At 38.4% G+C, this 25,803-nt stretch overlaps 2 protein-coding genes across 2 annotated transcripts in view; one reads left to right on the forward strand and one right to left on the reverse strand.

The window, feature by feature from the left end:
- Positions 1–1,035: 1,035 nt before the first annotated feature.
- PPM1E (protein phosphatase, Mg2+/Mn2+ dependent, 1E) lies at positions 1,036–24,874 on the forward strand (the record flags this gene model as incomplete). Its single annotated transcript, XM_014529988.1, has 7 exons — positions 1,036–1,192; positions 5,212–5,411; positions 8,943–9,131; positions 11,713–11,856; positions 12,076–12,169; positions 19,739–21,233; positions 22,172–24,874. Coding segments are annotated over 6 exons (1,842 nt in total), but the record flags the coding sequence as incomplete, so codon positions are not given.
- Positions 22,589–25,803, reverse strand: part of TRIM37 (tripartite motif containing 37) — an 88,548-nt gene continuing 85,333 nt past the window's right edge. The window contains exon 26 of the mRNA XM_014529935.1: positions 22,589–22,755. Within this exon, the coding sequence (XP_014385421.1) occupies positions 22,752–22,755 (4 nt within the window). The 3' untranslated portion in view covers positions 22,589–22,751. The remainder of the gene's footprint in view (positions 22,756–25,803) is intronic.

The following is a 25,803-nucleotide window of genomic DNA, read 5'->3' on the forward strand; positions in this document are numbered from 1 at the left end:
CTTTGGGCCTCATTCAGTTCCTCAAACATACCAAACTCTCAGAAAGGGTTTGTACACGTTATTTTCTCTGCCTGGAATATTCTCTCCAAAATTCCCACCCCTACATAACTGAGGCTTTCTCATCCTTCAAGGCACGGCATTCCTAACCATTCTAAGGAGTTACCCCCTCTTTTATTTTCTTTCACTGTACCCCATTTGTTTCCTTTATAAAACTTGTTCCAATTTTAAATTATATCCTACTAGAGGCCTGGTGCATGAAATTTGTGCACGGGGGAGAGGGGGCGGGGTCCCCCTCAGCCCAGCCAGCACCCTCTACAATCCGGGACCCCTAGAGGAATGTCCAACTGCTGGTTTAGGCCCAATCCCCTGTTTCCTAATTCTTGGTGAAATAGCCTTTTATTTTTCTTTCAGAAATTGCCCTTCCTTTTTGGCTGCTGCTTTAGCCAGAGCCACATCAGATGAAGTCCTTCAGAGTGATCTTTCTGCACATTACATCCCAAAGGAAGCGGATGGTCTCGGGATTGGGCCTAAACCAGCAGTTGGACATCCCTCTCACAATCCCTCCTAACTGCTCACCTGCCTGCTGGCCTCATTACCCCTAAATGCCCCCCCTGCCAGCCTGGTCACCCCCAACTGCCCCCCCTGCCGGCCTGGTCACCCCTAACTGCCCCTCCGCCCTGCTGGCCTGGTTGCCCCTTACTGCTCCCCTCTGCTGGTTTGGTCGCCCCACGCAGCCTGCCAGCCTGCTATTTGGTTGTTAATGTTACTGTGATGGCATCCTGGACAATTTGCATATTCCTCTATTATTAGTATAGATTTGTTTACTTATCACGTCTCCATAACTAGATTTTATGCCCCCCACTAGTCAGGGGCTATTTCTATGTTATTCACCAGTATACACACCCAGTGCCTAGGCAGAATGCCTAGCACATAATATGCACTCAATAAATGTGTTGGGTATTGTTTAATGATATAATTTTGTTTTGAGAAAATATATTAATAACTGATTATTAATCATGCTGAATTTATTGTTTCCTAATTCTTACTGAAATAGCCTTTTATTTTTCTTTCAGTAATTGCCCGTCCTTTTTGGCTGCTGCTTTAGCCAGAGCCACATCAGATGAAGTCCTTCAGAGTGATCTTTCTGCACATTACATCCCAAAGGAAGCGGATGGCACAGAAGGAACTGTGGGTGAGTACCATTCTACATTATTTGTTTGAAAATATTAAAATATTCTCATGTGTAGTGATCCACAGAAAATGTCTGCCAAATACTAACTTTAATTATGTTTACCCACTGGTTAATTGTATAGTGGAAGCATGGATCATTTTACTTCTTTTATCCAGGCAAATTATGAGGTTTTATTTATTAAAGAAGGTGTATTTATTAATGTATTAGACTTATACATATTAGATAAGCTCTAAAGAAATACCGATTTTTATAAAAATTAGGGAATTACTACAAATTGTTAAGGAATTTAAATATTTCATTCTGTGTGTTCTATTTCAAGCATTTGCCTTTCAACATGGTGCATAAGGAGCAAAGCATATATTAATGAATCAGAGTAGCTAGGTTCCAGAGAATCTGAGGCAGATATAACAGTAAACATTCCTGTTCTTCCTTTATCTCTCTAGATCATTTTGACAGAAAATTGGCAAGGAAGTAATTCCTCTGCTTGTTTTTACTGAGAGTAATTGGTTCACTTGGAACCAAATTATTCCAGAATCAAGTTGGATGGAATTCCTGCTACAATGCATTGGTCTTCCTTCTGTTACTGATGCATAAAGTAAAAGCCCTGTAATGAAAAGATAAGGGAGATTAAATTCTGCTTCACTGCAGCCAGGCTGATGGCTGACTCAGCTCCAGCTCAGTTCAGTGACATTAAGACTGATGAGTAATTTACAGCTGTTAGGGGGTGGACTACTGCTTTGAACAATTTTCTCACCCTTTTAAATTATTTTTTCATTTCAGGCAGCAATTATTTATATACTAATGTTCTATACCGCTCCCCACAGAAGGAGAATACTTAAAGTAGCAAGATTGAAATACTGCCCTACATGCCTACTTTGTAAGAATTCTCTGACACCCTCCCTCTCCCATAGGATAGCAAAAGTGAAATGAAGGCATTTTTTCTTTTGGTGGATATTACTGGTCGTTTTGATTGTATATTTTTCCAAGAGATTACCCAGTAATGTATTCTCCATGCCACTGCTGTGATTCAGCATGATCTATTGTAATTCAGGACTGTTTGCAAGCCCTTAATCTATTTAACCCAAATCACTCAATGTGAACTGCACTGAGGAGAATACCTACAGGGCGAATTGTGTTTCTCCATATATCAGAGTGGGAAATGAGCTTATTGAATAAGGCCTGCTGTCATTGAAATGCCTTTTGTCTCTTTTTTTAGTTGTTTCCAAAAACAGGTTAAAAAAAAAGTTCTTTTCATGTTTATATCATCCCTAACAATGTTTGTTAAACAACCCTGCATATCTGTTGGTACAAATTTATTTAGCAGATGTAATGCCTGTCCAGACAACCTAAAATCCATTTGAAATATCCCAATGTAAACATTAAAAACAAAAAGGGGAGAATTATCATTAATACAAAAGAAATTAAAAGAATTATTAAAATACTGTGTGAATGCATTTGAAAATCTGGATATTTTCTGGAAAAATACAAATTAACAAACTTTTTGTAAGAAGAAAGAGATTGAGAAGATTGTCAAGAAGCTAGCTATCTTCCCCAAAGGACAAAGAGTAAGTGATTCTCCAGGTGAACAATTTCAAACGATCAAAGACACATAATTCCAATGCTCTTGAAAATGAATTATTCAATTTCATAAAAAGGAAAATTTGCACAGCATAACACTGATACCAAAACTTAGACAAGCTGTCTAGGACAAGATTTAAAAAAGAAATGAGATCAATCTTAATAATCAATGTTAAATATATTAAGTAAAATATTGGTAACATTGAGTACAACAGTTCATTATTTTGATGAGTATTTTATTGAGAGCCTACCATATACTTAGCATTTTGCTGGCAAAATAGCAGTGAACAAAACAAAAATATTGGGAAGTCTGTTAGCATAATTTATATATTAATAGGTCAAAAGAAAAAAAACACAGAATAATCTCTACCTGTGTTGTCCAGTGCAGTAGCTACTGAGTGTATGCAGTTATTGAGTGCTTGAAATATAGCTAATATGACCAAAATACTGAATTTTAAATTTTAAGTAGCCACACTGCAGCTAGAAAGGTATTTTATTGAACAGTCCAGGTCTATAAAATAAGAGTAATATATAAACCAAAGAATGATGTAATGGTTTATATTATTATCAGTTATTTGTTTCCGAATTCATTTATCATTTTGCAATCCTCTGTTGTGACTGAGTCAAATGCATCTCCAAACACATATTTGGAGTGATACAAATAGGCAACTGCTGGCTGAAAGAGAGAGTGTCTGGCAGCTGGTGCTTAAAAAAAAGATTGGAGTTGCTTAAAACCATCAAAATGTTGTGTGTTCTTTTGGCCTCAGTTTCCCTCTTATATACACCTCCCTCAGGTTTTACTTGTTCTTTCAAATGTACCCTTGATTTTCAGTTATATAAAAATGTCAAGGGGACAAAATCACAAAACATAGTTTACCACCCTGGATTATGTTAATGAGAAAAACAACAAAAAATCTTGAAGTCAATTTCTGAACAGTCATTTAAAAAAGAAATTTGAATAAGAAAACAAGTAACTGTAGTCACAGATTTAGGCAATGTCTGGGCAAGGAATATAAAATGAGACTAAGTTCCCAGGCCGTTCTAAGAACACACAGTCTCTCTTTGGGACTTGTGTTGTAGATGGCAAGAGGCATGCACAGCCATTTCCCATCTGGCACACATTTTCTCAGGCTGTCAAGCTATATGTGACTTAGTAAAGTAAAACAAAAATTTGAGAATTCTATTTTTTTTTTTTTTTTACCTGGGATGTAAGAACCACCTCTAAAATACTGTCCTGAGAAAACCTAATCTCCCCTTGGTTATTTCAATAATTGCAGCTTGAGGAGAGGACAACTTGAGTGGAGGTGATGTGAGACAATAGGGTCAATACTATTCAGTGTTGCTTAAAAGGCTTTCTTTCATATCTGTCCATACACTGAGGGATGCAAGTCAGTCTCAGAAACCAGCTAATAAGTTGAGTAGTAGACTTAATAGTCTGGGAGTAGAGAATCCTTTGATTGTTATCTTTTTTTTTTTTTCTATCCAGGGTTACACACATAGAATGTAAGTATTTTTTCCTTAGAGAAATAAAAAAACTTTGTTAACCTATTGGCTAAACTATTTAAGCTACTGCCTAAAGCTTTAAATAAATAACAAAAGACATCAACAGCCCTAGCCAGTTTGGCTAGTGGTTAGTGTCGGCCTGAGGACTGAAGGTCTCTGATTCAATTCTGGTCAAGGGAGTAGGCTCCATTCCCAGCTGCCAGTCAGGGCGCATGTGGGACCCAGTCAATTGATGTGCCCCTTTCACATCAATGTTTCTCTCTCTCTCCTCCTCCTCCTCCTCCTTTCCACTCTCTCTAAAAAAAGCAATGGGGGGAAAATATCCTTGGATAAGGATTAACAAAACAAAACAAATAAACAAAAATAATTTATTTCTGAGTTATAATCAGTTACAGAAGAAAAAACGGAGAACTGGAAAGAGGAAAAGAGGCTAGGAAGGGGAGACAAAGACAAATGATAAGGTAAACTCTTCTGGTCCCTGTAGTTTATAAATAAATAATGTTGCTCAGAGGCCTTTCATGTTCTAATCAGTTGGATAGCCACTGTTCGTATTTCACTCATCTAAGCATAGGGGTCTTGGCCTTCCAGATGATAACCATGGCAGCCAACTGAGCAGGAAACTGCCCTGAACTAGATAGCAGTGGCCAGAGCACTTTGTGGGCTAGACAAAACCCAGCCATGGCGAAGACCCAGCCCTGAACAGAGGTTTCTCCTCATGAAACAGGATCATCCTAGTGGCAGCTGGTGGATGATTTTCTAATAGATAGGTTGTCATTTTCTCTTTTCAGAAGCAATACTTCGTTTCTCTTGAGAAGAAGGAATTTCTTTTATTAAGGAGGAGCTTAACCGGTGTGACCTACTTCTGTCTTTACCAATCAGGCAAGTGAAAAGCAGCTTTACAAGGCTCTTCATTGGGGGTTTCTGTGTTTCTTTCACAGAGATTGAGACAGTGAAATTGGCCCGTTCTGTCTTCAGCAAACTACATGAGATTTGCTGCAGCTGGGTGAAAGACTTCCCTCTCCGCAGGAGACCCCAGCTTTATTATGAGACATCAATCCATGCCATCAAAAACATGCGCAGGAAAATGGAGGACAAACATGTCTGCATTCCTGACTTTAATATGCTCTTCAACCTAGAGGTAAAGGGCACTTCTGAGGTCAATGAGATTTAAAAAAACAGTCATGGTTTTCTAACAGAACTCCTAATATACAGGGTGGGTCAAAAGTAGGTGTATAGCCTGGCTGGTGTGGCTCAGTGGTTTAGCATTGACCCATGAACCAAGAGGTTACTGGTTCGATTCCTAGTCAGCCCATATGCCCAGGTTGCTAGCTCAATCCCCAGTAGGGGGCATGCAGTACGCAGCCAATTGAAGTTTCTCTCTCATCGGTGTTTCTATCCCTTTCCTTTCCCCTCTCTCTAAAATCAATCAATCAATAAACAGCAATTAATTTTAAAAAGTGGGTTTACAGTTGTGAGTACAGGAGTTTCTTTTTTAAAAAAAATATATTTTTAAAAATTGATTTCAGAGAGGAAGGGAAAGGGAGAGAGAGAGAAACATCGATGAGAGAGAATCATTGATCGGCTGCCACTTGCATGCCACCTACTAGGGATAGAGCCTGCAACCTGGGCATGTGCCCTGACCAGGAATTGAACCGGTGACCTCTTGGTTCATAGGTGTATGCTCAACCGGTTGGGTGGGAGTTTATTCTTGTATTATTAATTACTGTATTATTTTCCATATAAACAACTGTAAACCTACTTTTGTCCTACCCTGTACTTCTAATAGTATCTGATATGTCTGAATAGGATTCAAGGCAAAGTGGCACAAATTTGCTTGCATTAGACAATAGAAAAGGAATTTATTTTGAATAGGTAATGCATTCACATGGTTGAGTAGAAAAATAAAATCTCTCTTATCTTTGTCTCTCCAACACTCAGTTCCCTTCCATGAAGGCAAGGGAATTACCAGTTTCTTGTGTAACTTTCCAGAGCTAGTCTATAGACATACAAGTAAAAAAGAAAACTGTTATATCACTATAAAGCTGTGTGTTTTTTAAGGAAACTATTTTGATAGTATAATCAAGTGGTATTTATTAAGTTCCCACATTATGTTGCTGAAGCGCAACACAAAACACAAACATAAAAGAATGAATTTGAGACAGTTTTCTGATTTCATGTGGTTTCCTTTTTTAAATCTTGGTTTCTGATAGGAAAGTAGCTGGAATTACATTTCCTGAATCTGTGACTGACAAATTGGATCATATGAGCCTTGTCAACTTAATAACCATGTTCTTGTCATATTCCTCTTCTCTTTCTATTAAGTCTATTATGTTAATGCAAACAGAGGTAGGTTTGTTTTCTTTGCCTGTCACTTACCTCTTTCCTTCACTTAAGTCCATAACTTAGAAATTACAATGTAGTCATTTCTACAAAGCACAATACTTCCTTTATTTAGCAGTTAAATTTAAATTTAAGCCGAATGTCAAGGTCTGATAAGCAGTGATGGTGGTTTAGTAACTGGTGCTTATATTACAAGATAGATGAGGTCATATCTTTGTTTCCAAATGTTACCATGTCCATGCAAATATAACCCAAAGCATTTTTTGTTTGACATAACTCTTTTATAAAACATTGTCAATAAGAAATGGAAATGATCTAAATTATTGCATATAGGGAATAACTATGATATGTTCATAAAATGTATTGTACACATACATTTAAAGTTATGTCTTTGAGAATATTTAATGACATGGGGGAAATGCAGGATATAAAATTCAATGTATAGTACGATCCTAATTTTATTGAAAAATGTATATATGTATGTATGTAAAAGACTGGTTACCTGTGGATGGTGGGATTATAGATATTTACTTCTTTACACTTCTTTATCAGGCCAAAAAAATGTACACCATCTTTATAATAGAGAAAACATCAGTATTTTTTAAAAATTTAAGAAGCTATACTAATTATTTAAGAAATCCATTAGACTTCTTCCGTTTCTTCTGATGCTATACTAAGAATCTCTCCACAGATCTCACATTGTTTAGTTGCAGTCTCAAGTCCCAATAAAGGAATTATTGCCCCCTCTCTCTGATAATCCCACAGCAGCTCATTCCCCATCATTTAAAAACTGCTTATATATGCTGTTTTTCTATTTTACCCTTATCCTGCCAATTGAGTTGTATAAAAATGAGTACTACTCTTCAGTACAGGACTGTTTTTCTAGATCAGTGATGGCGAACCTATGACACGCGTACTCATTTTTTTGGTTGATTTTTCTTTGTTAAATGGCATTTAAATATATCAAATAAATATAAAAAATATACATCTTTGTTTTACTATGGTTGCAAATATCAAAAAATTTCTATATGTGACACGGCACCAGAGTTAAGTTAGGGTTTTTCAAAATGCTGACACGCCGAGCTCAAAAGGTTCGCCACCACTGTTCTAGATAGATCGATTTAGTCAGTTAACCTTGCAGGTGGTGTTCATTAAACTGCTAAATTAACTAGTTGTAATGTCTGTAGTAAGTACAGACTTAATAATATTTGGGTGTAATCATTACTTTCTGGACCTTTACATGTGGTACTTATATAAATGTAGTATACTCTTTAAAAGAACTTTTCCAAAGTACAAATATACCTGTTGTTTTAGTAGTCCTTCCAAATCCCCATGAGATAGCAACTCACCCCTACCTAATAGATAGGAAAACAAGCACAAAATAATTATATGGTTTACTTTGGATATTTGTTTGAATGACATTTGAATGACAGGACCTAGACTCATTCAAGCTTCTAGAGCTCAAGGAATGTCAAAAACTTACAAATGAAAATCATTAAATACTGTCATCTAAAGAGAGTCCAGGACTCAGAGTTCAGTGAGTTATCTATCTCCTAAGCAAGCTAGATCTGAGATTTAAATACTTGAGTTGAAGAAGCAAATTACTTAATGGTTTTAATGTAATCTTGTGATTAGGCTTCCTTTGGCAGGACAAAGCACAGGTTTGGAAGCCCTTCCTCTGGCAGTTGTTGGGGGGGTGGCGGGCGGGCGTGGCAAGGAAATGGGAAGCTGAATCCTCCAATAGGGGACAAGGAAGTGTTACAGTGCATTTGGACATCTGTGTGGTTCAAGTTTTGCCAACCAGTTTAGACTGTGTTATTTATGGTGAGGATTCAATGTGACTATGAATGATTTATGAGGGCGATATTATAGTTTAAAAGTATGTGTATGCTTTCATTATCTCTATGTATTTTAAACAACCTAACATAATTGGACTTGTGCTGGAAGGCCAATTATTTCCTATTGTTTGTAGTTTCTAATTTTATGATTAAAATGCATTTCTTTTTGGAAACATCACTCAATGCAGAACAGTTTTTGTTCAATCCCTCATACCTTCTTTTTCCTTCCTCTCCCCTCAAAATTGTAGTAGCAATTTGAAGCAAATACATGTGGGTGGTTTCCATGGTGCAAGACAACTTTCACAGAGAGAGGGCACTTCAGCCTGAGCTAATTGGGCATGATGTGTTCCAGCATTCTGGTGTAAACACATATGCCCTAGTATTGCAGGTGTTTTAGCAGTTGATCAGGCATATCAGAAAAGGGAAAAATTTAATCTCATTAATCTGGGCCACAGTGCAAGGGGCCTCTGTTTCTGTGTTTCTATTGACAGGACCAGGAAGAACAAGCTTACTTTGCAGTGTTTGATGGCCACGGAGGAGTGGATGCTGCCATTTATGCCTCCATTCACCTGCATGTTAACTTGGTACGCCAGGAGATGTTCCCCCATGATCCTGCTGAAGCCTTGTGCCGGGCCTTTCGGGTCACTGATGAACGGTTTGTACAGAAAGCAGCCAGGGAGGTATGCCTTTTTCTCATACATTCTTGTCATGACTGCACTGGCTGAGCTCAACTGATCTGTGGTTAAAGGGATATTTGTATTTTCCCGTTTGGGGCAGGCATTATTTCAAGTTCTCTTCCAAACTGTGTTTGACCCACAGTATTGGATTCTGTTGTAGTTCTAATTCTCTCTTTGGAAGAGTTTTAGTGGGGTGCTATGATGTACAGTATAGAAACTCGAAGCTGTAATTTTCTACAAAGGCACTCCATTGCTGGATCTGGCAGATGAGTTTTGTCTTTCATATTCACTATTACCTGTCAGGTTCACATGAGGACCATCTCTCTAAGCTGACTTTTGCTGATAAAAATCTGGAAATGGAGATTAAAATAATGGTCTAAAAAAGAAACCGAAGCTGGGATTACTCCCATGCATTTAGTTCTAAATGGGTTGGCAGTGTTTTGCTGTGTATCTGTTGAGGGAAAATTTGCTTGGAGACAGTGAATCCTTAGATAATCCTTGAACTGATTCTCTTAACAGGAAAAGTCAGAGCTCATGTCCTAAATTCTTGAGGTTAATCAGACATAAGGTTTTTACTCTGAATAAATGACAGGGGCTCTATATTAAGATCTAAAAGTAAAAAATTTAATTACCAGTCTGGGTATTGGTACATAATTAACTATGGTATTCTACATTCATTTCTAACTGGGGCCCAATAGAAAGAATAATTTTTAATTTTAAATGTAATTATAGTATTATATGACCTAAACATTAACTCTTCAAAATGGTTGGAGAGAACAGGGTAATCATTTTAATCCATTTCTTTGATCTCATAGTTATGCTATACAGCAGTAGTGGGGCTTAAAATTAATTAAATAATTCAGAACTATTTGTTATTAGGCAAGAGAAGTAGTCTATATTTCCCATCTATACCCCAGATTTAGATTAATAGGTAAATCCACCATCAGCAACCACTAAGGTCTACATATAGAGATGTGGGCTAGAAAACAAGATACAGTGTTGACCTCAGACCTTCCCAGTCTCTTGAGTGCTGGCACTGTCCAGCTGTTTGTCATCATTCTGACTGAGGACAAGACCCGGCCCCCGAGAGATGATCTGTAATCACCATCGTGAAACTAAGAGAATCACTTGCCTTTCTCATCCTCTGTTCTATCCCTTTTCCTCTGTGTACTCAAAAGTATGACTTTTTTCCTGACCAAGTTCATTTTATTTGCGTTGCCAGTGACCCTAGTTTATCTCAGTCCTGCCAATAGTTCTCTTGAGTAATTTAGGTTTGTCTCAACAAACAGTTAAGTTTTCTCCTTGTGCTTCCATGTGCTGCTAACTGCTGGGAAGAAAGCAGCTATTCCTGTTGCGAAGCAGCCCTGCCTCCTGTTCTCTCCAGGGCATATGCACTGCAATGTCTTTATCATGTGTTCCAGGGGGCTGAGTTTTTGAACAGTCTGTGTGGGAAGACATTTTATTGGTGGGTGAGGATTTATAACAAACTATCCCTATATAGGGAAAATGAGTTGTTCTTCTCATTGGCTACAAGGGGCCTTTTACCACCCATGACGCACTGGTTCTAATTTAGGACAAGTTCTTAATAACAGAAAGTCATGCTCATTTGGTGGTGACTCATGTCAAATGGAGATGTCATATTAATATAGTAGTATCAAGAGCATTAAGTAAAGTGATACTGAGCTATTGCAGTGAAATTCCAGGCTGTTAGTTCTTTATGCAATGTTCCAAAAACAAGTTTATAAAGTTCTCACTTCTAAAATTATTTGTTTTAAGGTATCCTAGTAAGCATCTTAGCACTAACTCCAGGGAATGTATGTCATCCCTTGGCTCCTATCTCACTGTCCAGAATATGGGAGCATTTGTGTAGCAGTCAGATGCTTTACATGTTATTCTGTAAAGTGAGGACTCTCCCCCTAAACATACAGTATGTCAGTAACAAAACAGAGCCCACAATATGGCAGTCTTTACTCTTAGAGTTGTTATAGTGGATTCAGCACTGGACTAGCAGGAAAAAGAATTTCGTTTCTCTTATGTGTACTAATCAGTTACCTGCCCTTGGACAAGTCACATAACCTATCATTGTTTTCTTACCTGTATATAAAATGGAATTAATAATTATCCCTGCCTTGCATATCACAGATAAATGGATCTATATGTGTGCACATTTAAGTACATACGTGCATATCAAAATGAGAAATTCAGATTTAGAAATAGAAATTGCTATTTATTTGTGAAATCAAGCTATTAATAATTTAGCTCCCAAATGCATATCAAAATGAGAAATTCAGACTTAGAAATAGAAATTGCTATTTGTGAAATCAAGCTATTAATAATTTAGCTCCCAACTGAAAGGTCTGAATCAATTATAAATTGCTTTTAATGAGAATGATATCTACTTATTTAAATTTTATTGTTGACAGTATTATGGGAGATGCCTCCCTTTTGCCCCCCTCCACCCAGCCCGCACCCTACTCTAGGCCTTCCCCATACTATTGTCTATCAATGGGTTATGCATATATGTTCTTAGAATTTCATATCTATGTATTTTTACTGACTCTGGTTTTATTTAAACTATTTTCAGAGCTTAAGATGTGGGACCACAGGAGTGGTGACTTTTATCAGAGGCAACATGCTACATGTAGCCTGGGTGGGTGATTCCCAGGTTATGCTTGTGAGAAAGGGCCAAGCTGTTGAACTAATGAAGCCACACAAACCAGACAGAGAAGTAAGTATGGTCTGTTCCACAAAGGCAATTTTCTGGTTATTAAGATTCTCTTAATAACATAATTATCACCATTATCTCAGCATCCATGCCCACCTTCCAAAGGAGAAATAAAGAGAAACTTTCCAGAAAGCTGATGAATATATCTGTTGTTTACTGTTAAGGTAGATGAATAAATCCTGAATCTAATTATTTGCTTCTTTTCATTGCATTGCTGTTTAGGATGAAAAGCAGCGAATTGAGGCCCTGGGAGGTTGTGTAGTCTGGTTTGGTGCCTGGCGAGTGAATGGAAGTCTATCAGTCTCCAGAGCTATTGGTAGGAAAAACCAATTTATTTTTGTTTCTCTAAACTGTCCTCTTTTGGCTCATTGTCTTATGTTAACTCTGATACAACAAGGAACCAGAGATGATAATTTATATTATCAGTGTACTTTTTATTATTTAAAACAGCAGTTGGATGGTGGCTCTGTAAATTATTTTATTTAATTAACCTACTCATTTATATGCTTAAATTCCATTACTAAAAGGGAACTGTATTAAGAAATGTAGAACTTATTAGTTTCTATCCTCCCTTATTTTTTTTAAAAGGAAGTCTTTAATCTTTGGTACACAAATCTACACGATCCTCATTTCATTTTGGGTCATATTTAGTTTAAATCAGTGTTTTCTAGAAAATGGAAACCTCCCCCCATATTTTACCTTGCTAATGTCTTTATGTCATTCATTATGAATTTTTAAATGACTAAACAACAGAGAACAAATCCATGGGGAAAACATTGTGCTTTTTAGATGAAAATAATTTTCTATATGAGGAGTGTAATAATTTGCCAGATAACCCTGGGGTTTCAAAGAATTTGCTCCCTGGGATCTAAGTTCTTCAAAAGAAGGGGAAGTCAACAAAACTGTCTAAAACTTAGAGAGTAAATAGCTAAATTGATTGGACAAAATCCAAGGATATACGTTCAGAGAATTGAGATATAGTCTACTTTCTGTCTTTGTTTCACTTTCACGCCTGAGTTTATTTTAGGTTTCATGCCTTAGCTTTATTTTCTGTTGTTGTTGCTTTTAAAGAATAAATCAATGTGAGTGCCTATATGGGTGATATGCATATGTGCATATATACTGCAGTTCTTAGTCACAGCTTCCTAAAGAAATGAGGTAATCTGACATAGGGATAACATGGATTAATGGAATTTACCTCTAATCCCCAACTTTTACTTATCATTACCAAAAATCTCAAAGAACTGATTCAATTTCACCACGGATGTGAGTTGTTCCTCCCACTCTTTGGGAAGGTACCGGCAAGCTGTGAAGTGGCCCAAATGTGGGTAGCAGAAGGCTGAGAGAGAAAGAAAAATTCTGCAAATATCTCCTAAAAAAGTGAAAGTTGGCTTTATCTTATGACTGAGGGAGTTATTAGGAACTCTGGCATAAGGCCAAATAGGGAAAACTTTCCATTTCTAAAACATTCTATATAGAATTATTTTTTGACAATTCCAACCAAAGACCTCTTCCTCTTGATCTTCCCATCTTTGTCAGTGTTTGAGAGGTATCTTTAATACCAGCTTTACTAGGGAGATACTTGACTTGTTTCTAAAAATATAACACATGGGGAAACTAAAGCAGGGGAAGAATGTCCTTGACTAAGTGACAGTCTAAGACAGAATAAGCAGACTTCACAGAGGAAGTGACTTTTGGTTGGGCATGGAGGATAGTATTCAGGGAGGAAATCCCAGGTACAGGGGGATATAAATACATGGGCGTCTGAAAGAGCGTTGTGTTTTAGGAACAGAGGCTGGGGTAGAGGTGGAAGTGCTGGTGCTAAGTTGTGAAGGGACTAAGTAGTCTGGGCTTTAACAGGTGATAAGCAGAGGGGCCCATATGATCTGGTTTGTAGTTATGTTTGTAATGGTTTGTAAGACTGTCTAGAGTAGAAAGCCTAGATGAATGATCATTCAGGAAGCTATTGATAACATTTTTACAGAGATGAGGCAGCTAAAAAGGGATACAGAGGAGGGTATAAATTGATGGGACAGAAATGACAGTTTGTGGGGGAAGAGGAAAGCTAACTTCCAGGTTTGACTTGTGTGACTGAGAAGATAAAGCATTTGTAATAAAGCAGCAGCAATTTGGTGGGTGGGGAGGAGGGCAGATGATGAGTTCATTTTGGATATATTTTATATTCTAGGTACCTCTGAATTGGAGATAGAGATTTGGGAACTCATCCCATTTTGGCAATAATATATGCAACCTCTGAAGTAACATATATATTAGTTGAAACTATGGGTATGGATGACATTGCCCAAGAAAAACCTGTAGTATGGAAAGGGAGAGCCTCATTCCTTAAGGTAGAATAACATAATGAAGTCAGCTCTCTGGGTTTGTATCTTGAATATGCCACGTTACAAGCTGTGGGCCTTGGGAAGTTTATTTCTCTGTTTCTATTTGTTTTTTGTAATGTGTGAACAGTAACAGTACCCAAGTTATGAAGTCCTTGTATTAAATAGCACAATACATGCACACACTCAGAGCTCTGTATGTCACAGTCGTAAACAGTGATTGTTAGTGCTATTTTTATTTGAGATTCTAAAATTGACTGAGAGAGAGAGAAAGGGTGAGGGGAAGAGAAACATCGATGTGAGAGTGAAGCAATCGGCTACCTCCTGCACACCCCCAACCAGGGACCAGCAGGCACGTGCTCCAACTGGCAACTCTTTGGTGCACAGGAAGATGCCCAACAACTAAGCCACATGGGCCAGAGCTGTTAGTACAATTATTATTTTTTAAAATATATTTTTATTGATTTCAGAGAGAAGGGAGAGGCAGATAAAAACATCGATAAGAAAGAATTATTGATTGGCTGCCTCCTGCATGCCCCCTACTGGGGATCAAGCCTGCAACCTGGGCATGTGCCCTGACCAAGAATCGCACAGTGACCTGACGCTCAACCACTGAGTCACACCAGCTGTGCTGTTAGTGCAATTGTTAAGTGAAGGAGCGAGTGAAGAAAATAAAGAGGGGATGAGAGTTTTAGAAGTGGGGTATCTCAGACGCTAGGGGAAGAGGGTTTCTAGGAGAAAGTAGTGAACAGGGTCAAGTGCTGCAGAGGTCAAGTGAGAAGTGGGTTAAAAAAATAAGACCTGGAATTTTGAAAATAGGGAATACAACAGGTCCTTGCATAATGTTCTGTTTACTGTCATTTTGTTATAATGTTAATGAGATGCTGTATGAACTTGCTCTTCTTTGTATTAGCCCAAGGCAGTGGTCGGCAAACCGCGGCTCGCCAGCCACATGCGGCTCTTTGGCCCCTTGACTGTGGCTCTTCCACAAAATACCACATCCAGGCGCGCACATACAGTGCGATTGAAACTTCGTGGCCCATGCTCAGAAGTCGGTTTTCGGCCTGGGCGAGTCTATTTTGAAGAAGTGGCGTTAGAAGTAGTGGGGGGTGTCAGTGGGTCGGGCAACGGGAGACTCGGCGCAGCGCAGGGGAGGCGCGCGCGATTCATGCATGAGTTGAGTGAGCCAGTCAGTCAGCAGTCTCATTGTGCAGTGGTTAGTGCTAGTCACGTCCGCAAATCGCGCACAGGTTAAGTTTATTAAGTAAAAAGTAAAGTTTATTAAGTTAATTTTAGGGAACGCTGTGGAGTGAAAGAAGATGTAGTGTCGAGGATTGAGAAAGGTATGTTGAGATGGTTTGGAAATATAGAGAGGATGAACGAAAGGAGATAGAGTGTATCTGATAGATGAAACAAGTATACAAGACAAGTGTGGATGGGAGAATTGGAAGGGGTCAACCTCAGCGAACGTACCTCAATCAGATTGAGGATGTTTTTAGCAAAGGCCAGCTTAGGAGTACCCTAATTAAGTTAATAACAATGTACCTACCTATATAGTTTAAGTTTAAAAAATTTGGCTCTCAAAAGAAATTTCAATCGTTGTACTGTTGATATTTGGCTCTGTTGACTGATGAGTTTGCCGACCACTGGCCTAAGGTAAAACTGGTTTCCTTTTATCATTTCACTTAGTCATAGAAACCTATAGATGACATTAAATGAAGGCTTACTATGATTGGTAACATCTGAGATAAAGGTGTTGGATCAGTAGGCACACAAAGCAGAAAACAATCAGGTGAGGGAAAATGAGCGGTAACATGAAGGAGCATGTGCAGATTTGGTTTCTTGGGCATTATGGTGGTGAAGGGAGACAGTGTGGTGACTTGAGGGAAAAGCTGATTTGGGAAAGTGTTGCTTTCATTGTTTTTTTTTTTTTTTTTTAGGTGAGATTTTTTTTTTTTTTTTTTCAATATGCTTTAATCTTTTAAAAATGCCAAATTTGGAAAACCAAGATGGCGGCATAGGTAAACACCGGAGATTGCTGCCTCGCACAACCACTTCAAAAATACAACTAAAAGCCCTAACTGGTTTGGCTCAGTGGATAGAGCGTCGGCCTGCGGACTCAAGGGTCCCGGGTTCGATTCCGGTCAAGGGCATGTACCTTGGTGCGGGCACATCCCCAGTGGGGAGTGTGCAGGAGGCAGCTGATCGATGTTTCTAACTCTCTATTCCTCTCCCTTCCTCTCTGTAAAAAAAAAAAAAAAAATCAATAAAATATATTAAAAAAAAAATACAACTAAAAGACGGAACGGACATCATCCCGAACCACAGGTAGGCTGGCTGAGTGGAAATTCTACAACTAGAAGGAAAGAGAAAAGCATACCGAGACTCAGAGGAGGTGCGGTGCGGAAGTAAAGTACAGAGGTACAGAGGCGCATGCGGAGAGGGCTGGCAGCTGAGGACACGGTTGTCTTTTTCAATCGGGAGGGAGTCTCAGGCTCTGAGCTCCAGTTCCGGGCGAGTCTCTGGGGACCCAGACTCATACGGGAGAAACTGGACTGTCTGGCATTGGTCGGAATTCGAGGGCAGCTTTCTCTCGGGGTGCTTGCAGCGACTGCCGAGACACTGAGAAGCAGGGCCCTTTAGGTGAGATTTTAGATCAGACCCTGTTTATACAATTAAGGAAGAGAGCAAGTAGAAGAGAAATTGAACAGGGGAGAGAGAGAAGCCAGGGTCCAAGAGCACAGGTTAGCTTTGAGAAGGGAAAGGACACCTTTTACTCTGAGAAATGGTAGCTGATATGGGTGAATCTCTACAGATTAAAAAAAAACAACAACAGAAGAAATGGGTGGAGAGGAATTGAGGAAATTTAGGATTGATAAACTCAAATTATCCTTGAAGTAGGAAATTAGGCCATCTACCCAATCCAGTAGTTTAATTGGAAGAGGGAGTTGAAAATGAGAGATTTAGAAAGCTCATGGCATAAAATAGAGGGTTAAATGGGGACAAGAAAAAGGATTCCTAAGCAGAGTTCAACTCTACTTAGGAAAAAATGACTCTTAAAGCTTTGAAAATTAAAAGCTTTAAAGCCCTTCAAATGTATGATCCAAAGTTGACTGAAGCATGATGTTTCCTAGCATATGGAGAGAGGATGCTGAAGACAAAAGGATGTTGCCATTTCTGCCATGAAATGGATAATCATGCCCTCCTACCAAATTGGGGGTGAAATGTCATGAATTTGACATCCAACAGTAGAGCAAGTGAAAAGCCAGAATTCTGGCAGCATTTCTTTTGCAAATTCTTTGTATGTTCTGTTCTAAACTAACAGTTGCAGTAGCCTTTTACTTGACACACTAAAACAAGATTTTTGGGAACAGCATGACTCAGATCACATTTATTTTTAGAGTTGGAATTCAGAAAATAATGATGATAACAATACAGTGAGGTGAAGTAGCAGAGGGGGAGATTTGTGAAGTAGATTGGTGGAGGACACTGAACCCCGTGATTGGAAGTTTTAACTAGTTTTTATAAACTAGCTAATTAAAAGGCATCATAGTATAGACGTGAAACTGACTAAATCAAAACCATGCTTGAGGAAGACAGTTCTGGTTACTGTATGGAAAAGATAGTTTACCTTGTAGATAAACTAAGGCAGGTAAATATATTCAGTATTTGTTTTTTTAGGGTATCCCTTTCAAAATGCTGGGTGGGGCATGTGGCCCACTGTTGGTGCTAGCGGAGTTCTCCATAGGGTTCCTATTCAGCTTTCTGGGTCTAGTTGAGGATTAAAAAGGAATGTGAAACATTGGGGAAAACCTATATCAGATACCAGAAACAGTGACAATATAGCCAGATCACTTAAGTATATTTATCTTTATTTTATCTTCCACTTCTCAAAATGTCCAGTTTTAGTGCAATGGAAAGGCTAATAATTGATGAGGGTTTTTAACAAGTGCTAGGATTTGGACCCAGGCAGTTGTGACTCATGCTGGCATCCTTAAACCACTAAGCTATGTCTGTCACTGCTTTACAAATGATAAAAGCACTTTATAAATTTTTAAAAAGTATTATCAATGCATTATGATACCCTGCTTAATACTCTGTTTGTTTTTCATGTTAGGAAATGAGTATCGCTTGTTGTAAGTTGTAAGTAATAATCTATTTGGTTACCTAATAGGGTAAGGACCCTTTTTGCTAGTTCTCTCCAAATCCCTAAGGAAAACAATGAATGTAGCTCTAACCGGTTTGGCTCAGTGGATAGAGTGTCGGCCAGCGGACCGAAGGGTCCCGGGTTCGATTCCGGTCAAGGGCATGTACCTTGGTTGCGGGCACATCCCCAGTAGGGGGTGTGCAGGAGGCAGCTGATAGATGTTTCTCTCTCATGATGTTTCTAACTCTCTATCCCTCTCCCTTCCTCTCTGTAAAAAAATCAATAAAATATATTAAAAAAACAAACAAAAACAATGAATGGAGTTGGAAGTGCTCTGGATCTGGAAGTTCCAAACTGCACTATAGATGATGGTTTGTCTTCATAGTCTGTGATGGAAACCTACCTCGGTGTGTGGCCCCAAGGTCTCTAGTCTGTCTCTACTCCCAGCACCCTATATTCAACTACATATTAGTCTCTAACAGTTCCCTCAACCCAGAACCCTTCTCTGCCTGGTGATAACTAACTTCTTCAAGGCCCAGCTAAAATGTCATTCTTTAAGTGGATGAGCTGAGCAAATAGGGTTTTGGGGGTGCTTATAGTTGTTCACAGGTGTGAAGGATGAGTAATAGTAGTAAAGACAGAAGGGGGGTGATCAGAAACAATTTGAAGAAAAAAGCAAGAATACGGTAGTCCCTGAAGATGAGAAAAATGATCATACACATTCTGACTGTTCTCTAGAAGTAATAAACAAAGCAGAATTTAAAAAATAGAAAGCAAATTGGACTGGGAATTGAGCCTAACATTCTAGTTCACTTGTCTGAGGCTTGGGATGACTTTTCCTGGCTTGTGGGAGTTGGACTTGATTTTTAAAAATCCCTTGTAACTCAAGCCTTCCTTTGTGTTCACAGCATGAAACTTGATTTCTAAATAAGGATATAATAAGAATTAAGTGTTTAATAAAAAGAAGTGATCAGAACTTTGGTTTGTTTTTCAATGTGGACCTGTTCTCAAATCTCAATTGATGGAAGTTAACCACCAGTAAAAGAAAAGATCTGCTAAATCCACAAGGTTTTCCTATGCAGGACTCAAGTTTCCAGTACAGCAACAAATTTAGATGTGACATTTGTTGCCATGCTCAGCTAAGCCTACGTCATAGCTAAGACATAAAATTCAGAGTCTAAGCTAGATAAGAAATTAAGCCCAGTTAATGGCAATTATACAACTGAGAGTGAGGCATAAGCAGCATCTGATTAACAGAGAATTCAAGTATTCTCTCAAACTAGATTATAAATTATTTCCAGTAATTCAGATCACAATTGCAGAATGAGTCATAGCATTGGCCATCCACATTCTTACAAGCAAGGTAAACCAAAATCTGACCTATGTTTAATTCCCACAGGAGATGCTGAACATAAGCCATATATCTGTGGGGATGCAGATTCCGCCTCTACTGTGTTGGATGGAACTGAAGACTACCTCATTCTGGCCTGCGATGGCTTCTATGACACCGTGAACCCTGATGAGGCGGTGAAAGTTGTATCTGATCACTTGAAGGAGAATAATGGAGACAGCAGCATGGTTGCCCACAAATTAGTGGCGTCAGCTCGTGATGCTGGGTCAAGTGATAACATCACAGTTATTGTGGTTTTCCTGAGGGACATGAACAAAGCTGAAAACGTTAGTGAGGAATCAGACTGGACAGAGAACTCCTTTCAAGGAGGGCAAGAAGATGGTGGGGATGATAAGGAAAATCATGGAGAGTGCAAACGCCCTTGGCCTCAGCACCAGTGCTCAGCACCAGCCGACCTAGGTTATGATGGGCGTGTGGATTCATTCACTGACAGAACTAGCCTGAGCCCAGAGTCCCAAATCAACGTGCTGGAAGACCCAGGCTACCTAGATCTCACACAAGTAGAAGCAAGCAAACCTCACAGTGCTCAGTTTTTGCCACCTGTTGAGATGTTTGGTCCTGGTGCACCAAAGAAAGCAAATCTCATTAATGAGCTAATAATGGAGAAAGAATCAGTTCAGTCATCATTGTCTGAATGGAGCGGTGCTGGAGAGTTTCCCTCTTCCTTTAATTTGGGTTCAACAGGGCAGCAGATACACAGAATGGAGAGTGTGTCTCCTGTCTGTCCTAGGTTGGAAAATGAACAGTTAAAATTCCTGGGAAATAGAGTTTCTAGATTAGCTCATTTACGCTATCACTTCTCAAAGAGGTGGCATGGATTCAGGTTTAATCCAAAGTTTAATTCATTCCTCCCTGCTCAAGAGCCTTCCCACAAAGTAGGCACAAGCCTATTTTCACTTACTTCACGTGGGAAAAGAAATAGGATGTTAAGAAGTTCTCTGCCATGGAGGCAAGATAGTTGGAAAGATTATAATGAAAACATGAGGAAGCTCAGAAAGAGTAATGATATTCCATACCCAGATCTTCCCTGGAGCTGTAAAATATAATACTTTGTCTTTAGAGTAGGCTAGCTAGCTCTTCTCCAATAAAACCACCATCAGAGTAGAAACAAGGTAGACATTTCTGAAATATGTGTTCATTATGAAATCATAAATGGCTCAATTCTTAAATGTAAATAGATCTCTAGGAAACTCAAAATAGTGATTTCAATCAAAAGAAGTTTTTTGGCAGTTTCATTAGCAAAATTATACAACTGATCCCTGTAATGTATCTCCACATCTACATACAACCCCACCCCACTGCCTCTTCACACCATTAGTGGAAGCTTGCAAGGTACTTATTTCTGTCAGGATACAGTGTTGAAATCTGGTCTGATATGCCTAATCTATCTTTGGAAAACTTAACGTAGAATTGATTTAGTTGAGGACTGTTCCTCAAAAGACTCGGGACTATGAGGGAAAACCCTCCCTTCCCCACTTTTTTGGTAAGTAAAAGACTATAAGCCATATGGGTTTTAATTGGTAACAATGAAAGTAGAAACCTAGTGTAAAAATGTCGTATTTTCAGACTTGTGAGGCAGCATAAAGATTTACTGATTTTTTTTTTCTTTTCTGTAACATAGGATAAAGCTTTTAAAATTATTTCCCAGGGCTGTAGCTATTTGGGAGTTTCATAACCTGTTATGGTGCTTTTGGTGGAATTTTTATTATTTGTCAGAAGACCACTGTCAACTGGTTTTAACCTATGATGCTAACATGTTTTTCATTGTACCTTCATCTCAGGAATAACACTGGTTTAATGGAGATGTCAGGTACATTTGAAAAGAAAATAGAATAGCATTGCTATTTTTTCTACCCCTCCCCCCCTTTTTTTTAAAGGTCAAAGACAGCAAAGCCATATACCACTATCAAATAAGAAGTGGTGCCCTAGCTGGTTTAGTTCAGTGGCTAGAGCGTCGGCCTACAGACTGAAGGGTCCCAGATTTGATTCTAGTCAAGGGCATGTACCTCAGTTGCAGGCTCGGTCCCCTGCCCTGGTGGGGGGCGTGTGGGAGGCAACCAATTGATGTGTCTCTCTCTCTCCCCCTCCCTTCTACTCTCTCTAAAACTCAATAAATATCCTCAGGTGAGGATTAACAAAAATAAGTGGTTTTGGAGAATAAAAAATAACGAGTTTTAACTTCTCTAAAACTGTTTCCCCCAAGGGAATGAATTGGTGTGAGAGAGGTTAAAAGTACTGCTTAAGCGAGCCTGGAGGCCAAGGACAAGGGAGTACAGATTACCGAGACCAAGGTCTGCTTAGTTAGAAATGGAGAACACCCCAGAGTTCTGCAACATGCAACTTCATGCAGAGAGAATGTGTATCTCTCATTTCAATATTTATTTATATTTTAAAATTGTCTGCTTTTTGCCATTTCTGCAGTTTCAAGTCAGAAGCACATCTTCAACTAAAGACAGCAAATAGAGTAATAATCAGATTCATTCAATGAAGCAGCCTGATTCTGAGAATCATGAATGTCTCCACATGACATGTTACCCTCCCCTAGTCAACTGTGGACCAGACAAGCCAATGGACAGGAGGTACCTGCTATAGTGCTCATCACTCGTACTATGAGATATTGGATACTCTTGCTGAGAAGCGTCCAATGCCTAACCATGCTTGTACATAATGCAATTACTTTATGTTCTCCAGATCCACAATGGAGGAGTCAAATCCCTGGATTTTAAAATCAGATACTTTGGGTAAAAACGGCTTCACTTTAGTGATGATCACATCATTAATTTACAGATTTTATTTTAAAAAATTGAATGTAATTAGACATTTTCAGTATTTGTTTTCCCTTGGTTTGAAGTCATTCTTTTCTCGAGGCTTGTGACCAGAATCTCACCAGCCTGGTATTTTTAACCCCCACCCCCCCCATGCACCTCACTCACATCTTTCATTTTCTCAAGCCTAGATCTTGTTAACAACCCATCAGGTGCAGTATCAGTTTCGAATCCAATTATCTAAGGAGATAAGAAAACAGAGGCAGCAGAATATTGGTATGTTATAGTCCAGCATTTAGCTAAGTTAAAAAAGAAATTAAGATTTTTCTATAACTAATGTTTTGATCAGAATAAAGCTGGTGAGAGGAAATAAGGTACAAGTGATAGTTTTTTTTCAGTGGGGGAAAATGGTTGGATGAAATTGGGATGAACACAGACCACATCTTCAGGGGTCTGGATCTTGTAGGTTTGACTACATAAGCAGTGTTAACTCCATTTTCATACCAGTAGCCCTCTAGAAAATAAAGCAAAGTAGTTCTAGTATGATCAAGTTATGAAACAGTATTGTAAAAAATAGCAAATTTTCATTTGTCCACATGCATATTTATAGAGTAGTTAGGTACCATTTGTAAGGTGAGTCCTTTAAAATTCTATAATACATATTAAAGTAGTGGTTATTGGTCTGATATATGCTGCTCTTGGTTCTATAAACCAGATAAAAGCAGTGCTTTGTGAAGTGCAGTGTTATATCTTAATGCCACTGGTGATAGAAAGTAGTTCCCTTCGGTTCAAATCCTGTGCCCTTATTTGCTGCTTGCTGATGTGAGCAATAAGTATCCTCTAACTAATGGTTTTTACACATTTCTGTAACTTGTACTTTAAGATGGTGTATCTGGTGATTGTAAAAATATTAGATAGATATAAAAGTATCTATATAATATATATTAACTGTTAATGCTGAGGTATAGTCTGTGAACTCTGTGTTTTGTACTTTTACTCACTGTGTAATTTAGTGGTGGTGAAAGTTCTATACTCAGTCTTTAAGAGTGGCAGTATCCCTTTTTGAATTTAACATGATCTGCATCAATTTCTTTGCCTGCTAAAGTTTTGTTAGAATAGGAAATAGTATAACAGTGTAAACAAGAAAGTATAGTATTGGTTAGGGAAACAGACTTCAAGTCACCAACTAAAGTGATTATAAATGCCTGTACATTCACTGTGAGTTTCAAAGGGAATCGCCCTAATTTGTTCACTTTCTGGATGTGTACTGTTGAGAGCGAGGTGATGTTAAGCAGCACTATCACATCAAACACTGGGGCTCTCCGTACCAGTTAGGTCTCTACTAGAGGACGGTGGAAATACACATGTATATACCTTTACTTTGCCTAAAAATGCCATTCATTGTCCTCAAATTAATAAAATTAAAGTTACTGTTTTATTTAAGAGGATGTTGAAAGTAACACCTTTTCCAAGGACAGTGTCAGCAACATCAATGTCAATATTGAGCCTGACCATTTATAGTGGTACAACATCCACATGGTGGTATGGTGCATCTCCCTGATTATCACATTCCATTTTGGAACACTGTGCCAGTAAGAAGTGCAACATCCAATGGGCAGATGAAAATGATACAGAAAGTTCAGTGTTTACAGATAAAACTGCTGTGGTTCAAGCACTTCCTTCCCCATCAGAGGCTGGCCAAGGCTTTGTAAGAAAGTGATGTAAATAATTATTTTGATGTTTAAACATAATTTGTTCACTCAATGGTCATTCTCACCTAAGCAAGGCCATAAAAGGTGATAGATACCCACCAACTCTTCTATTCCGACCTGTGAATAGCTAGATGTTTTTAAAACAAGATACCACCAGTATTATAACACAACTATTTTCCAGATAAATGGTACTGTGTTGAAAAACAATTACTTCCTCTAGCAGCATTTTATCTTCTATTTTGAAGATTATTTATTGTACTAATTAGGAAATATGAAATAAGATAGGGAACTCCAGACTGACACAGCAGTTGTTCTGGAAAAGGAACTACTCCAGTAAACTCTGATGTATTGGATAACCCACAGATGTATCATCAGTAACCTACTCTGGGTGCTCTTTGGTGAGAGACAGGCTTTGTCCTCTTGTTCATGACATTTCTCTGCAAAGAAATTCTCTATGGAGTGAAGCAAATGAAGTAAACATTTCTTACCAAGTAAATTTATCAACTTAAGAACCTGCTCTACATCTCACTCTTGAGTTCAGTCGCAATCACCAGTGATCCTTCATACTTTATTAAAACTGTTCATTCAGGTGAGAAGTATGTTGAAATTTTGCCAATATCTTAATAAAACCCAGCAATTTAAAACCACTAGTCATTTGTCTTTTTATCCAAAGGAAATATATTTAGTGCTGGAATTTAGCTTGATTCCCTCAGAACTGAAAATAAAATCCTGAGGTGGTAGTTTTCTTAAACTTTAAAGTAGAAATATTGTTTTTAAAAAGTTGCCATAACTGTTATTTCCTTCCCTGAAATACATAAGATATGTATTTCATCTTCTATATGTTTTCCCTGTAAGTTTAAATGGGGGGGCGGGGAGGGAGGGTAAGTAGAGGGGTTAGTATCCTCAAATAGATGAGGAACAGGACCTGCCAAAGGCTAAGTGTTAACTCCTCAAATCTACCAACTACTTTAGTCTTTAAACTGCATCCAACCAGTTTTTCCCTTTCACTTTATTCTTTCCCTTTTGTTTTAAACTGTAAAGAAAGGAAAATAATCAGGTGAATTGCACTTGAAATTCTGTCTGGAGGTTTGCTGTTAAGAGATTTAATAGGAGATAGAGACAGAAAGGTTGGGGGTGGAAGTGAAGCTAATAAAGCAAGACACCTGCATCTAAGTGAATGGAATTAAACATGCAAAACAAGTATATCTAATTAATAAACTGCACTGTTTATACTCTTCTCCCCACCACTAAGTCCAGAAAGTACTTAAACCCCTAATTCCCTAAATTCATTCAGCACTTAGTGTGATTTAAATGGAAATGAAAGAAAGCAAGAATTGAGAGAAAAAGCAAAGGTCTGAAAGAATCATATTTGAAGTTTGCTAAAGCTGGGAATAAAAGAAAAGGAATATTGTGATAGTATTATTTATACTTGAAAAAAATCCCCTAATACACCATTTACTTAGTTCAAAAGAAACATCTCTTTCTGAAGGAAACAACAAACCCATAGAAGAACATATAAGAGCTGTGGGACAATATCAGTTTAACATATGAATAATTAGGATCCTAGAAGAGAAAG

This window comes from Myotis brandtii, unplaced genomic scaffold (assembly GCF_000412655.1).
Source record: "Myotis brandtii unplaced genomic scaffold, ASM41265v1 scaffold1170, whole genome shotgun sequence".
Lineage (NCBI taxonomy): Eukaryota > Metazoa > Chordata > Mammalia > Chiroptera > Vespertilionidae > Myotis > Myotis brandtii.